This window comes from Bacillus rossius (assembly GCF_032445375.1).
Source record: "Bacillus rossius redtenbacheri isolate Brsri chromosome 4 unlocalized genomic scaffold, Brsri_v3 Brsri_v3_scf4_2, whole genome shotgun sequence".
Classification (NCBI taxonomy): Eukaryota; Metazoa; Arthropoda; class Insecta; order Phasmatodea; family Bacillidae; genus Bacillus; species Bacillus rossius.
Window position 1 is genome coordinate 24,534,696 of NW_026962011.1, and position 14,755 is coordinate 24,549,450.

The following is a 14,755-nucleotide window of genomic DNA, read 5'->3' on the forward strand; positions in this document are numbered from 1 at the left end:
TATAACTAAGTACAAACAATGACTAAACAATTATGTAGATTTTGCTCGTGCACGGCTGTTTTTGTAAACCTCTTCACCTCAACAGTTCCATAGCGTGTACTAAAATTTTCAAAACTATTTACGATGTCACATTACAAAAAATAAATTTTAATTTCTAAACTGACGGTAAAAGTCACTAAGAAATAGCTAATTTTCGAATGACTTCATTCTTCAAATGTTAAAAATATTTTTTAAAAAATTTAATCTTCACCACTGCAGTGTAAAGGAGAGAAAGAAAGTTTGACACTCAACTTTTTCGCCATTTTAATTTTGGCATGAATTTTAATATCATTTGGGTGCGAAATAATATAGATATGTGAGTAAATTGATTTGGGCACGTTTGCATGTCTCTCAATGAGTGAAATAAATGTCTCTTTTGAAACTGATATCAAGTAAACTGATGGTGGGGTAACTTCACGAAGAAATACCTTGTTGGTGTCGAGAACTACACTACGTGGAGAAGAGAGCGTGTGAAAAGCCTAGTGTTTGGGTTTTTAACCATTTAACCTTGAGTGCAGCCATAGTTCCGTGATCACAGGAGAAGTTGCATGAATGTAACAAGAGCTCTAGCGTTTTGTTCGAGACTAGAATTGCGTAATATAAACATCAATTTCAATAAAAGATAACTGCAATTCGCAATACACAGTGTATTAAAATAACGTAAAATTTTATCTGTTGTAAATTAATGGTAATCCGCAGTGAATATTTACTCTAGAAATTATATTTAAACAAATACGTTTACTGCTCTCTAATGAGTGTTAAGTTGGAAATGGCTTAATTAGTTATGTTTCTCAGATAAAAGTCTTAAGCTGCCAGAAATAATAAGTTTTTTAAAAAATGATAATTGTTTTTTGTCATACTGTTAAATTAACTAGATATTAGAGTTATAATTTTAAGGTTATTTATAAACTCACAGAAAATGCAAAGACATGACAAGACTTAATACTACACTTAATATGTTAAAATTAATTATTCGTATAAAATCAAGAGGTTCTAATAGTAAAGAAATGACTGAGATAACTCATCAAATAACACATCAAAAAAATTCTGTCACAGTAACGAAGCAAGCTCTCACTGGGCTGAAGAAACTATTGCATAGTAAAGAACCTAGGATACGGAGGAACACGTTTAGCGTATGATACTTTACGAATCAAAGAAAAGAATACTGAGAAAACGTAAAGAGTTTGAATGTGTAATTTTTTGTTGAGTATGTATATAAAGTTGGAAAAATTAAAAAAAAAAAAAATCATATTTATAGACACAGTGAAAAAACAGAAAGTAATATTAAATTCTGGAAAAGAGGAGTATTTAAAATAAAAATAATAAAAAAATATATAACAAAGCAAAGTTTAATTAACAATTCTTCACTACGGCAGGTCAAAACGAGACCATTTTTCAGGTTCCGTACGCTAAACATACTTCTAGATAACGACACTTTCTCGGATTCAGACAATACTTTCCTGGCTTACGAGCAGTGAAATCAGAATGAAGAAATATGTTTTCATATTAGCCAACTGTTAGTGAATATTTAAAAGTTATTAGCTGACAAAGTAAAATGGGGAAGATTTATAAAACAAGCAAAGAAAATTACTTTTGCAAGAGTAGATGCTAATAGCGTTAGTTAAAATGCCATGCCTGCTGTAGAGGCAATGAGAGGCTAAAAGGTGATGAAATGTGACTGAAGTGGGCTGCGAACCACTCAGTTCAGAGGGTGGTTTCCTTAATTTGTTTATATAATTTCGTGTTTTTACGCATGGTTTGGATTAAATTCACCATATAACTGTGGGTGAATGTTCTTACATGATTTGTATAAATTAAAACAAGTTCTTGTTTAATGGCTTTTAAAATTTATATATTTATTTTTAAACCCTAGAATGAACTGAAATCATGTATAATGTGGTTTACAGTTTAGAATTAAACATTTTCGTTAACCCTATGTCGTAAAAATCTTAAATCTATTTTAAAAAATATTTTCATCCTGGAAACCTGAGTTTTTCAGTGTTTTGAGAAACTCACATTTTTAGAGATTTATTAGTGGTATCCTAAAATACAAACAGTTAATTCAAAAATGTTAACCAGGTGATTACATGCATTCAGTTCATGCTTGGGTTTGAATACGAGTCTGAGTTAAAGGTTCGTAAAAACTATTAGAAATTCTCTCGCTGACTTTATAAAAGTATTTTAAAGCAAAACACTGTGGTTACATTGTATATTCTATATGATTTATGGCCAAACACATGAAATTACAGAAGCTTTATGATAAAGGATAATACTGCCTTAATGCTCGGTCACACACGTCATGTAGAATTTTTTAATAGCTATTATTGAAGGGTTGAAACTGAAATTTTAACGCCACACTTACCTTGAATTTTTTGTTCTGTTGCCAACATTTTCAACACATATTGCACTTAGTGAAAATATTTTGAAAATATTTGCTACAGAACTACAAATACAAAATAGGTATTATGTTAGTACTTCAGTTTTATCTCATATTAAGGCCTCGCAATCTTGCAGTTTCAGATATTTTGATACCGTTTGCAATAAAATTTCCATGCTATATATTTTTTGGTGTACATGGTATAGAACTTAGTTTTGGAAACTTTTGAACTCGTGTGATTATTATGATAGTTGTAGTAGCCTGCGTGAAATAATAAATTATTTCCTTGCGGCGCTTAAAGACTAGAGTCTGATAGTAAATATGTAGAGCCCTGAAAAATTCGCGGATTCATTTCGTGATAGTCTAGAATCCAAAAAAGTTTGCATTTTTACTGCATCAGTGATTGGGCCACAGATTTTCTGAATGACACTGGGCCAATGAAAAACTTTCAACAAAAGAAGTATCGACTCACTAGCTCCCAGTTAACAGGTGTCACGAGTCAGTAGCCAATGAGCAAATGTAATTTTCCCGCGTACATAGAGGATCATGGATTATATCCTACAGGCTATTGAAATCGCGAATTTTTCTGGTCTTAATAAATATGTGAGGGTTTGATTTGATACACTGATTTAAATTTTCACCTTCACATAACGAACGCTGGTTACAAAATCATCCAAGGAACTTCGTAAATTTACGGACTCTGAGTTAACTTACTTTCAATAAAAATCCAAAAGAACATTCTTGGTATTTTAGCAAAATTAAAAAAAAAAACTGAAAAGGTCTACAGTAAGACCACACTTATGTTGTACACATTTTGTTTAGAACGAAACGTCAACTCTAAAATCCTAAAACGGCGCAGTTTCTAAGAAGATTCAGTTATTTGAAAATGCGAAGGACTCTTCGTGTATTTGAGTAAAATTCTTCGTTGGAATGTCGAAATTTCTAACAGTGTATTATCTATGATTTAACATTAAAAAATCCAACATGGTGGAGCCTATATTCCCTTTAACTAAAGTAACGAAGAGAAAATGTAAACGTCTACATGGCGTGTGGGAGCGAGTGTAAAAGTAATGCAAGCTGGGCTCGCGAGGCAAGGGCACGAGAGAGCAGCAGAGGTACGCACCGTTCAGGATGTGATGTCGAGGTCCTTGGCTATCTCAGAGATGGTGCGCGAGCGGGAGAGGTAGACGGACCGGCTACTCGCGTCCTGCCCGTCCGCCGCGACCGCGAGCACATGGCAACAGAGAAGGCCAAGCAACAAGCTTCAGAGAGTGTTCGCAACTGCACGTCCACTTAGCATAGTGAGCCTAGTGAGCATAGTGAGCCTGGTGAGCCTGGTGAGCCTAGTGAGCCTGGTGAGCCTAGTGAGCCTGGTGAGCCTAGTGAGCCTAGTAAACCTAGTGATCCTAGTGATCCTAGTGATCCTAGTGAGCCTAGTGAGCCTAGTGATCCTAGTGAGCCTAGTGAGCCTGGTAATCCTAGTGAGCCTAGTGAGCCTAGTAGCCTAGTGATCCTAGTGAGCCTAGTGAGCCTAGTGATCCTAGTGAGCCTAGTGAGCCTAGTGATCCTAGTGAGCCTAGTGAGCCTGGTGAGCCTGGTTAGCCTAGTGAGCCTAATGATACTAGTGAGCCTAGTGATCCAAGTGAGCCCTGTGATCCTAGTGAGCCTAGTGAGCCTAGTGAGCCTGGTGTGCCTAATGAACTTGGTAATCCTAGTGAGCCTAGTGAGCCTGGTGAGCCTGGTGAGCCTAGTGATCCTAGTGAGCCTGGTGAGCCTAGTGAGCCTAGTGAGCCTAGTGAGCCTGGTGAGCCTGGTGAGCCTAGTGATCCTAGTGAGCCTGGTGAGCCTAGTGAGCCTAGTGAGCCTGGTGAGCCTAATGAACTTGGTAATCCTAGTGAGCCTAATGATCCTAGTGAGCCTAGTGAGCCTAGTGATCCTAGTGAGTCTAGTGATCCTAGTGAGCCTAGTGAGCCTGGTGAGCCTAGTGATCCTAGTGAGCCTGGTGAGCCTGGTGAGCCTAGTGAGCCTAGTGAGCCTAATGATGCTAGTGAGCCTAGTGGTCCTAGTGAGCCTAGTGATACTAGTGAGCCTAGTGAGCCTAGTGAGCCTAGTGAGACTAGTGAGCCTAGTGAGCCTAGTGATCCTAGTGAGCCTAGTGAGCCTAGTGATCCTAGTGAGCCTAGTGAGCCTGGTGAGCCTGGTTAGCCTAGTGAGCCTAATGATCCTAGTGAGCCTAGTGATCCTAGTGAGCCTAGTGATCCTAGTGAGTCTAGTGAGCCTAGTGAGCCTGGTGTGCCTAATGAACTTGGTAATCCTAGTGAGCCTAGTGATCCTAGTGAGCCTAGTGAGCATGGTGAGCCTGGTGAGCCTAGTGATCCTAGTGAGCCTGGTGAGCCTAGTGAGCCTAGTAAGCCTGGTGAGCCTATTAAACTTGGTAATCCTAGTGAGCCTAATGATCCTAGTGAGCCTAGTGATCCTAGTGAGCCTAGTGAGCCTAGTGAGCCTGGTGAGCCTAGTGATCCTAGTGAGCCTGGTGAGCCTGGTGAGCCTAGTGAGCCTAGTGAGCCTAATGATGCTAGTGAGCCTAGTGGTCCTAGTGAGCCTAGTGATCCTAGTGAGCCTAGTGAGCCTAGTGAGCCTAGTGAGCCTAGTGAGCCTAGTGAGCCTAGTGATCCTAGTGAGCCTAGTGAGCCTCGTGATCCTAGTGAGCCTAGTGAGCCTGGTGAGCCTGGTTAGCCTAGTGAGCCTAATGATCCTAGTAAGCCTAGTGATCCTAGTGAGCCTAGTGATCCTACTGAGCCTAGTGAGCCTGGTGTGCCTAATGAACTTGGTAATCCTAGTGAGCCTAGTGAGCCTAGTGATCCTAGTGAGCCTAGTGAGCCTAGTGATCCTAGTGAGCCTAGTGAGCCTGGTGAGCCTGGTTAGCCTAGTGAGCCTAATGATCCTAGTGAGCCTAGTGGTCCTAGTGAGCCTAGTGATCCTAGTGAGCCTAGTGAGCCTAGTGATCCTAGTGAGCCTAGTGAGCCTGGTGAGCCTGGTTAGCCTAGTGAGCCTAATGATCCTAGTGAGCCTAGTGATCCTAGTGAGCCTAGTGGTCCTAGTGAGCCTAGTGAGCCTAGTGAGCCTAGTGAGCCTAGTGAGCCTAGTGAGCCTAGTGATCCTAGTGAGCCTAGTGAGCCTAGTGATCCTAGTGAGCCTGGTGAGCCTGGTGAGCCTAGTGAGCCTAGTGAGCCTAATGATGCTAGTGAGCCTAGTGGTCCTAGTGAGCCTAGTGATCCTAGTGAGCCTAGTGAGCCTAGTGAGCCTAGTGAGCCTAGTGAGCCTAGTGAGCCTAGTGATCCTAGTGAGCCTAGTGAGCCTAGTGATCCTAGTGAGCCTAGTGAGCCTGGTGAGCCTGGTTAGCCTAGTGAGCCTTATGATCCTAGTGAGCCTAGTGAGCCTAGTGAGCCTAGTGAGCCTAGTGATCCTAGTGAGCCTAGTGATCCTAGTGAGCCTAGTGAGCCTAGTGAGCCTGGTGTGCCAAATGAACTTGGTAATCCTAGTGAGCCTAGTGAGCCTGGTGAGCCTGGTGAGCCTAGTGAGCCTAGTGAGCCTGGTGAGCCTAGTGAGCCTAGTGAGCCTAGTGAGCCTAGTGAGCCTAGTGAGCCTAGTGAGCCTGGTGTGCCAAATGAACTTGGTAATCCTAGTGAGCCTAATGATCCTAGTGAGCCTAGTGAGCCTAGTGATCCTAGTGAGCCTAGTGATCCTAGTGAGCCTAGTGAGCCTAGTGAGCCTGGTGAGCCTAGTGATCCTAGTGAGCCTGGTGAGCCTGGTGAGCCTAGTGAGCCTAGTGAGCCTAATGATCCTAGTGAGCCTAGTGGTCCTAGTGAGCCTAGTGATCCTAGTGAGCCTAGTGATCCTAGTGAGCCTAGTGATCCTAGTGAGCCTGGTGTGCCAAATGAACTTGGTAATCCTAGTGAGCCTAATGATCCTAGTGAGCCTAGTGAGCCTAGTGATCCTAGTGAGCCTAGTGATCCTAGTGAGCCTAGTGAGCCTAGTGAGCCTGGTGAGCCTAGTGATCCTAGTGAGCCTGGTGAGCCTGGTGAGCCTAGTGAGCCTAGTGAGCCTAATGATCCTAGTGAGCCTAGTGGTCCTAGTGAGCCTAGTGATCCTAGTGAGCCTAGTGATCCTAGTGAGCCTAGTGATCCTAGTGAGCCTGGTGAGCCTGGTGAGCCTAGTGAGCCTAGTGAGCCTAATGATCCTAGTGAGCCTAGTGGTCCTAGTGAGCCTAGTGAGCCTAGTGATCCTAGTGAGCCTAGTGATCCTAGTGAGCCTAGTGAGCCTAGTGAGCCTAGTGAGCCTAGTGAGCCTAGTGATCCTAGTGAGCCTAGTGAGCCTCGTGATCCTAGTGAGCCTAGTGAGCCTGGTGAGCCTGGTTAGCCTAGTGAGCCTAATGATCCTAGTAAGCCTAGTGATCCTAGTGAGCCTAGTGATCCTACTGAGCCTAGTGAGCCTGGTGTGCCTAATGAACTTGGTAATCCTAGTGAGCCTAGTGAGCCTAGTGATCCTAGTGAGCCTAGTGAGCCTAGTGATCCTAGTGAGCCTAGTGAGCCTGGTGAGCCTGGTTAGCCTAGTGAGCCTAATGATCCTAGTGAGCCTAGTGGTCCTAGTGAGCCTAGTGATCCTAGTGAGCCTAGTGAGCCTAGTGATCCTAGTGAGCCTAGTGAGCCTGGTGAGCCTGGTTAGCCTAGTGAGCCTAATGATCCTAGTGAGCCTAGTGATCCTAGTGAGCCTAGTGGTCCTAGTGAGCCTAGTGAGCCTAGTGAGCCTAGTGAGCCTAGTGAGCCTAGTGAGCCTAGTGATCCTAGTGAGCCTAGTGAGCCTAGTGATCCTAGTGAGCCTGGTGAGCCTGGTGAGCCTAGTGAGCCTAGTGAGCCTAATGATGCTAGTGAGCCTAGTGGTCCTAGTGAGCCTAGTGATCCTAGTGAGCCTAATGAGTCTAGTGAGCCTAGTGAGCCTAGTGAGCCTAGTGAGCCTAGTGATCCTAGTGAGCCTAGTGAGCCTAGTGATCCTAGTGAGCCTAGTGAGCCTGGTGAGCCTGGTTAGCCTAGTGAGCCTTATGATCCTAGTGAGCCTAGTGAGCCTAGTGAGCCTAGTGAGCCTAGTGATCCTAGTGAGCCTAGTGATCCTAGTGAGCCTAGTGAGCCTAGTGAGCCTGGTGTGCCAAATGAACTTGGTAATCCTAGTGAGCCTAGTGAGCCTGGTGAGCCTGGTGAGCCTAGTGAGCCTAGTGAGCCTGGTGAGCCTAGTGAGCCTAGTGAGCCTAGTGAGCCTAGTGAGCCTAGTGAGCCTAGTGAGCCTGGTGTGCCAAATGAACTTGGTAATCCTAGTGAGCCTAATGATCCTAGTGAGCCTAGTGAGCCTAGTGATCCTAGTGAGCCTAGTGATCCTAGTGAGCCTAGTGAGCCTAGTGAGCCTGGTGAGCCTAGTGATCCTCGTGAGCATGGTGAGCCTGGTGAGCCTAGTGAGCCTAGTGAGCCTAATGATCCTAGTGAGCCTAGTGGTCCTAGTGAGCCTAGTGATCCTAGTGAGCCTAGTGGTCCTAGTGAGCCTAGTGATCCTAGTGAGCCTAGTGATCCTAGTGAGCCTAGTGATCCTAGTGAGCCTAGTGGTCCTAGTGAGCCTAGTGATCCTAGTGAGCCTAGTGAGCCTAGTGAGCCTGGTGAGCCTAGTGATCCTAGTGAGCCTGGTGAGCCTGGTGAGCCTAGTGAGCCTAGTGAGCCTAATGATCCTAGTGAGCCTAGTGGTCCTAGTGAGCCTAGTGATCCTAGTGAGCCTAGTGATCCTAGTGAGCCTAGTGAGCCTAGTGAGCCTGGTGTGCCTAATGAACTTGGTAATCCTAGTGGCCTAATGAACTTGGTAATCCTAGTGAGCCTAATGATCCTAGTGAGCTTAGTGAGCCTAGTTATCCTAGTGAGCCTAGTGAGCCTAGTGAGCCTGGTGAGCCTTGTGATCCTAGTGAGCCTAGTGAGCCTGGTGAGCCTGGTGAGCCTAGTGAGCCTAGTGAGCCTAGTGAACCTTATGATCCTAGTGAGCCTAGTGATCATAGTGAGCCTAGTGATCCTAGTGAGCCTGGTGAGCCTAATGATCCTAGTGAGCCTAGTGATCCTAGTGAGCCTAGTGATCCTAGTGAGCCTAGTGAGCCTGGTGAGCCTAATGAACTTGGTAGTCCTAGTGAGCCTAATGATCCTAGTGAGCCTAGTGTTCCTAGTGAGCCTAGTGATCCTAGTGAGCCTAGTGAGCCTAGTGATCCTAGTGAGCCTAGTGATCCTAGTGAGCCTAGTGAGCCTAGTTATCCTAGTAAGCCTAGTGAGCCTAGTGAGCCTGGTAATCCTAGTGAGCCTAGTGAGCCTAGTGAGCCTGGTGAGCCTGGTGAGCCTAGTGATCCTAGTGAGCCTGGTGAGCCTAGTGCGCCTAGTGAGCCTAGTTATCCTAGTGAGCCTAGTGAGCCTAGTGAGCCTGGTGAGCCTGGTTAGCCTAGTGAGCCTAATGATCCTAGTGAGCCTAGTGATCCTAGTGAGCCTAGTGGTCCTAGTGAGCCTAGTGATCCTAGTGAGCCTGGTGAGCCTAGTGCGCCTAGTGAGCCTAGTGAGCCTAGTGAGCCTAGTGCGCCTAGTGAGCCTAGTGAGCCTAGTGGTCCTAGTGAACCTAGTGATCCTAGTGAGCCTAGTGAGCCTAGTGGTCCTAGTGAGCCTAGTGAGCCTAGTGATCCTAGTGAGCCTGGTGAGCCTAGTGAGCCTAGTGCGCCTAGTGAGCCTAGTGAGCCTAGTGGTCCTAGTGAGCCTAGTGAGCCTAGTGAGCCTAGTGATCCTAGTGATCCTAGTGAGCCTAGTGGTCCTAGTGAGCCTAGTGATCCTAGTGAGCCTGGTGAGCCTAGTGCGCCTAGTGAGCCTAGTGAGCCTAGTGAGCCTAGTGAGCCTAGTGAGCCTAGTTATCCTAGTGAGCCTAGTGAGCCTAATGAGCCTGGTAATCCTAGTGAGCCTAATGATCCTAGTGAGCCTAGTGATCCTAGTGAGCCTAGTGATCCTAGTGAGCCTAGTGATCCTAGTGAGCCTAGTGATCCTAGTGAGCCTAGTGATCCTAGTGAGCCTAGTGATCCTAGTGAGCCTAGTGATCCTAGTGATAATAGTCAGCCTAGTGAGCCTAGTTCGCCTAGTGAGCCTAGTGAGCCTAGTGATCCTAGTGAGCCTGGTGAGCCCGGTGCCATTAGTAGTAATGATGATCAAAGGTGATCTTAGAATAAATATGTAACATATTCGTGTCTGTACATTGACAATATTTTCCAAAAAAAAAAAAATTAAATTAAAACATTTAATACGATCAAAAAAATTTAAACTGTTGTTCGTTGTCGGTCAATCTTTATGTCTGTTAATTTTTTAATTAATAAGAAATATTGTTATGGATCTTTATTAATTTTAAAGTAAGCAACTCATAAGCTGATTAAGGGGACGCACCACAATGCCGAACGTACAATAACGCCGAAAACCATTACACCGAATGCCAAATTGAGTACAACGCCGACAGCTAGAAAACTGCTGTGTACCACAACGCCGAAATACAATAACGCCGAAAAATGTCATTGCAGGACTGCCACAGGTTAGGTTAGGTAAGTTTAGCACACAAATTCATTCAGTTGTTTTTCATTTTTGCTCCTGTGGCCCCCCCTCCCCGCAGCAACATTTTTCGGCGTTATTGTACGTTCGGCGTTGTGGTATTTCAGCGTTGTGGTAACGACCCGCTGATTAACATATAGGCTATATATTTTTTTACAGGTTCCACGCTAAAAGGGGGTGAAAAGGAGTTAAGATTAGTTTTCAATAATACATACCTACAAAACTAATAATTAAGGAAGAAATATACTGTGTGCGGATGGTTAAAAAAACAATAAATATTAACTTTTTTTTAATTTCGAAATAACATACCTAATAAAATGAAAGAGTTAAATATTGTTTATCAGTATTCAAAAAAAATAAGGAAAACAAAAGATGTCCTTAATTCCCAAAACTATTATAGCTCCGGAGCTATTCAAAAGGGAAGTAATTGTTTAGAACTTTTTCCGAAATTTTACTCTTAAAGGAGTGAAAAAAAAAAGGGATTTTGTTGGGGTTCAAAATTAATTATTTGTAAGATTAAAATACACTAAAGGATAAGGTAAGAAACTGAGCATGAATCACACCAACGATAGGTTACGTACAGTGTTCAAAGTTCGACCATCAAGGTGGTAAAAAAGTAGGTAAGTTTTATTTCACATAAGTTAAAAATCATATCTCCCAAGCTTATTAAGCAGGAGGTAAGATCTTGATCTTCCCTTACATTACATCGCTAGTGTTTTAGTTTTATGTACAATATATATACTTCTTTGAAGTTTTTTTGACTTTAAATCTTTAATGCATAGACTACGTGATTTTTTTTTTAAATCAGCGTAGATGGGTATTGACAAGCGAAGCATAGAGTTTGTACATTTCATTGCATTTTCATTATAGATTCAGTATTATACTAAAACTGTAATTGAGTCGTGTCTTTTTGTATAGTATGTTTTCAAAACTAATAATTGTAGTTTTTATATTACTCAGTTGAAATGCTTATACAGATAGGTAAAAAAATATATTAAATTTTTTATGTATTTTTTATGTTGTGACAATTATGACGATGATAATACGGATTAATTTCATCGTTTCCCTACTAAGCCCTTTGTTTATGCACGCATCGCTCTAAAACTATTCAACATAATAATTTAAACTCGTATAATACAGTTAGTTTATTTACACTATGTGTTATTAAATTTATAGAATACTTACAATCCTGCTAGAAACATTTGGTTTGCAGTTTTAAACTGAAGACTATGTGTATCTTAAAACAAAGAAGTTTTAAAATGCAGATAAAGTGATGTATGGCAAGTTGTTATTTATAAAGTCACGTAGCGAAAGTCACTAAAAATTGGTTTTTTATTTTCAAAACCTTTCATCGCTATATGTACTGCCTGCGATACTTAACAGATTTACTGTCAAATTGTTTGCGATTTGGCTGGATTTATGTTAATTTTATAAATTTAAATTTTAAACTATCACTATTTGCGACGCTTACGATTTTGATCTCTTATGATTTGATTGGCACTGGCACTAAAATGTATTACAATATCAAATATCTTATTAATAAATAAATAAGTGTTTAAAGTAAAGTTTTATATTGTATTTTGCTTAGTTTAGCGTGCATGGAGAAACTCTTTAAATACTCACGACATTTGAAACGATATCCTTAGCTTGCCAAGTAAACTTGACAATCATGTATGAACCAAAAATTATTATAAATTCTGCGCCAACTAAATCAGGGGCACAGCTATTTATGAAACAAGTTCTATAAAAATCTCAGCACTTTTTCACTGAGGTAAAAATAAAGATACGCTAATCCTGATCTGGATTTATCTCCTCATTATAAGATGCTAATTTATAAATACATTTGCAAATTGACAAAGTACTGGAACAATCCGCAAAAATGTATTTTACGTATACAAATATTAACCAGACACAATTATATTTTTTAACTGCAGCTAACTAAATCAAATTATAGGAATAAAACCATCAAGCTCTTTCTTGTTTGTGATATTTTTATTAAACTGGTGGTATTTAGTTTAATTAATTTTTACTCTTTTACGATATTAATATATATTACAACCCGCTCTTTTAACATTAAAAGTATTTTTCATTCAAATTCTCTAAATTCGTAAAATCGTTGTTTACAAATACAGCCGTGCACATTTTAATCAAATGTTGATAAGTGTATTACGACTATGTTTTTAGGGTAGGCATAAATGTATCAGAGGATACGTAAATTCAAAACCAATATTTGGTTTATTTTGTATAGGCTACCTATAGTTTATTTATTTTTTAAATTATATGACTGCTCTTTAATAAATATGTATGACTACTGAACAACATATTGATACCAAAGAAAAATTGCGTTTGAATTCAAACAAAACTCGCTAGGTTCTTGGCGATGTGCAAAAGTAGACAAACATACGCAAAGGTATGCACAAGTATGCAAAAGTATGAGAAGGTATGTAAAAGTTTACAAAAGTATTGGGAAGTATTTGAAATCCTGCGCTGTTGTTGCCATTTGTAATCAGCAGTAAATATATTTCAATTGCAATTTTTTTTCAACCCGGCACCATTCAAGAAAAATTTCGTTACATAGGTACTTTTCAAACGTTAATTTTTGCTACCATGTTACTTTACCAGTTGTTAAAAACATTTCACTTAAAAAAAAAATCCCGAGGTTACACGAAGGCAAGTATTCGGGCGTGTACGAAAGGATTTGTGAATCATAGGTTTTCTATTCAGAGGCGAGCGGTCGGTAGGCTCGCCCAGTGTAACCGCTCCCTTGGAGACACGCTTCAAGTGGAAGCCCACAGTTCAGGGAAGGGAGCCACTCCCGAACAGTTCCGAAGTCCTCCGAAGTTTGCCGATCGCTCGTGATATAAAAAAACCATATTGCAAGGATTGATATATTTTACGATCATAGAGTGTTATAAGTAACATACACCACCTTTAATTTTAGTTGCGCTAACATAACCTACCGTCCCGAACCTAAATTACCTAATGATTTACTTGGTTGAACTTCGGGACTGCTCGGGTGGTGGTCGTTGACCGTGGGGCCGTGCGGCGCTGGGAAGCCTAAGACGTACATCAAGTTCTGTCCCTGCCCGAACACGCCCGAATATTCACCTTCGGCCAACCTCGGGTTTATATATATATATATCTGTTTATCTTAATGTAGCTACACTAACCTAACCAACCGTCCATAGTGTTTTAAAGTGTTGAATGTAGCTAACCTAACCGACCGCTTTTAATACTTATTTGAATTCATTTTTCCTGCGCAAAAAAAAAAAATAAAACATATCCCGAGGTTGGCCGAAGGTGGATATTCGGGCGTGTTCGGGCAGGGACAGTCTCAGGCTCCCCGCGCGGCGCTCACCCGCTCCTCCACGGCGACCTTGCGCGACTTCCACACGAACTCGCCGACGGCGATGACGCAGGCCACGCCCATGCCGCCCATCAGCACCACGAACACCCCGCCCACGTTCGCCAGCCCCAGCTCGTTGGCGGCGCTGCTGCTCTTCGAGATGTCGTCCTGGAACGCCACCCAAACATCACCCACCACAGAGAAGAATACTTGTTTGAATCAAACAAATATTTGTTTATATATGGCGAAACAAATATCTACTTGCTGTAACAAAATACTTTGTTAGCTTAACCAAACTTGTCAAGTAACAAAAATGATTTGTTACACCTAACCAAATATGCAGTTGAGTTGAAAACAACATTTTTGTTGGGTCAACAGAATCTCTCCTACTATAACATATTTGCTTGAATTAACAAATTATATTTATTTCGCCACATACAAACAAATATTTTTTTTGAGGAAAACATTTTTTTCTCTCAGTGCAAACATCACCGTGTTCGCGCAACATCGAGGGCCGCTCCTTCCTTGGGCACACACACGGTGTGCAGAACTTCAGGGAGAACGCTCGAGATATCCGAGTAGGATATTAAAGAAATCGCTGAGGGCCGATAAGTAGTTTGGTCTCCGGATTAAGTTTTTGTAAGTTGGTGTAGTTAGGGTGTGACTACGAGCCTGCCAAGCACCGTGTTAAAATAAAGTTTTTTTTCTTACTTCATTTAGGTACAGCTGTTCATATACAGACGTATACCAAGTGGTCGGTGCAAGACACTACTGCTAATTCGTTGCATCACACTGGTGCGATTACGTCACAGGCAAAAAAAAACAATTACCGCGTGACAAACACGTTCAGACATGATCTGTCCTTTTGTAAGCTCAGTCGTTGTTTTGCGCATAAAATTAGTCCCGCAGTTTCTAGCGATCAAAATCTGACATTGGTTTGCCACACGACAAAAGTTCGCCGGCTATCGCTGTGACGGGCGAATAGACGACACGTGAACAGGTCTGGGGGCGAGTGCTCACCCTGCAAGCGCCCCCTCCCCGCCTCTCCTTCCACCAGCGGGTCTTCAGGATGTGCAGCTTGCCCTCCTCCTGAAGCTTCAGCACCACGCCACTGATCGCCGTGCGGTACGGCGAGTCTGGACAGCCAGCACACGCACACACACACACCATCACCACTTCGTCACCACCCGGAAACCATTCTGAACAACAGCAACAAAGACACGTCTTCCTCGAATACCTGCACTCTGCAAATTCTTGGACTCACTCCTGTGCAGTTTAGCACTGTATGTCAAGGAGAAAACTCAAGAACGCAAAATTAAAAATTAAAATTAAAAACGTAAG

At 42.3% G+C, this 14,755-nt stretch overlaps 1 protein-coding gene across 1 annotated transcript in view; it reads right to left on the reverse strand.

The window, feature by feature from the left end:
* LOC134542295 (glutamate receptor ionotropic, kainate 2) overlaps window positions 1–14,755 on the reverse strand; it is a 119,148-nt gene that overhangs the window by 9,475 nt on the left and 94,918 nt on the right. The window contains exons 17-18 of the mRNA XM_063386445.1: window positions 14,435–14,550; window positions 13,427–13,582 (exon numbers count right to left, since the gene is read on the reverse strand). Of these exons, the coding sequence (XP_063242515.1) occupies window positions 13,427–13,582; window positions 14,435–14,550 (272 nt within the window). The remainder of the gene's footprint in view (window positions 1–13,426; window positions 13,583–14,434; window positions 14,551–14,755) is intronic.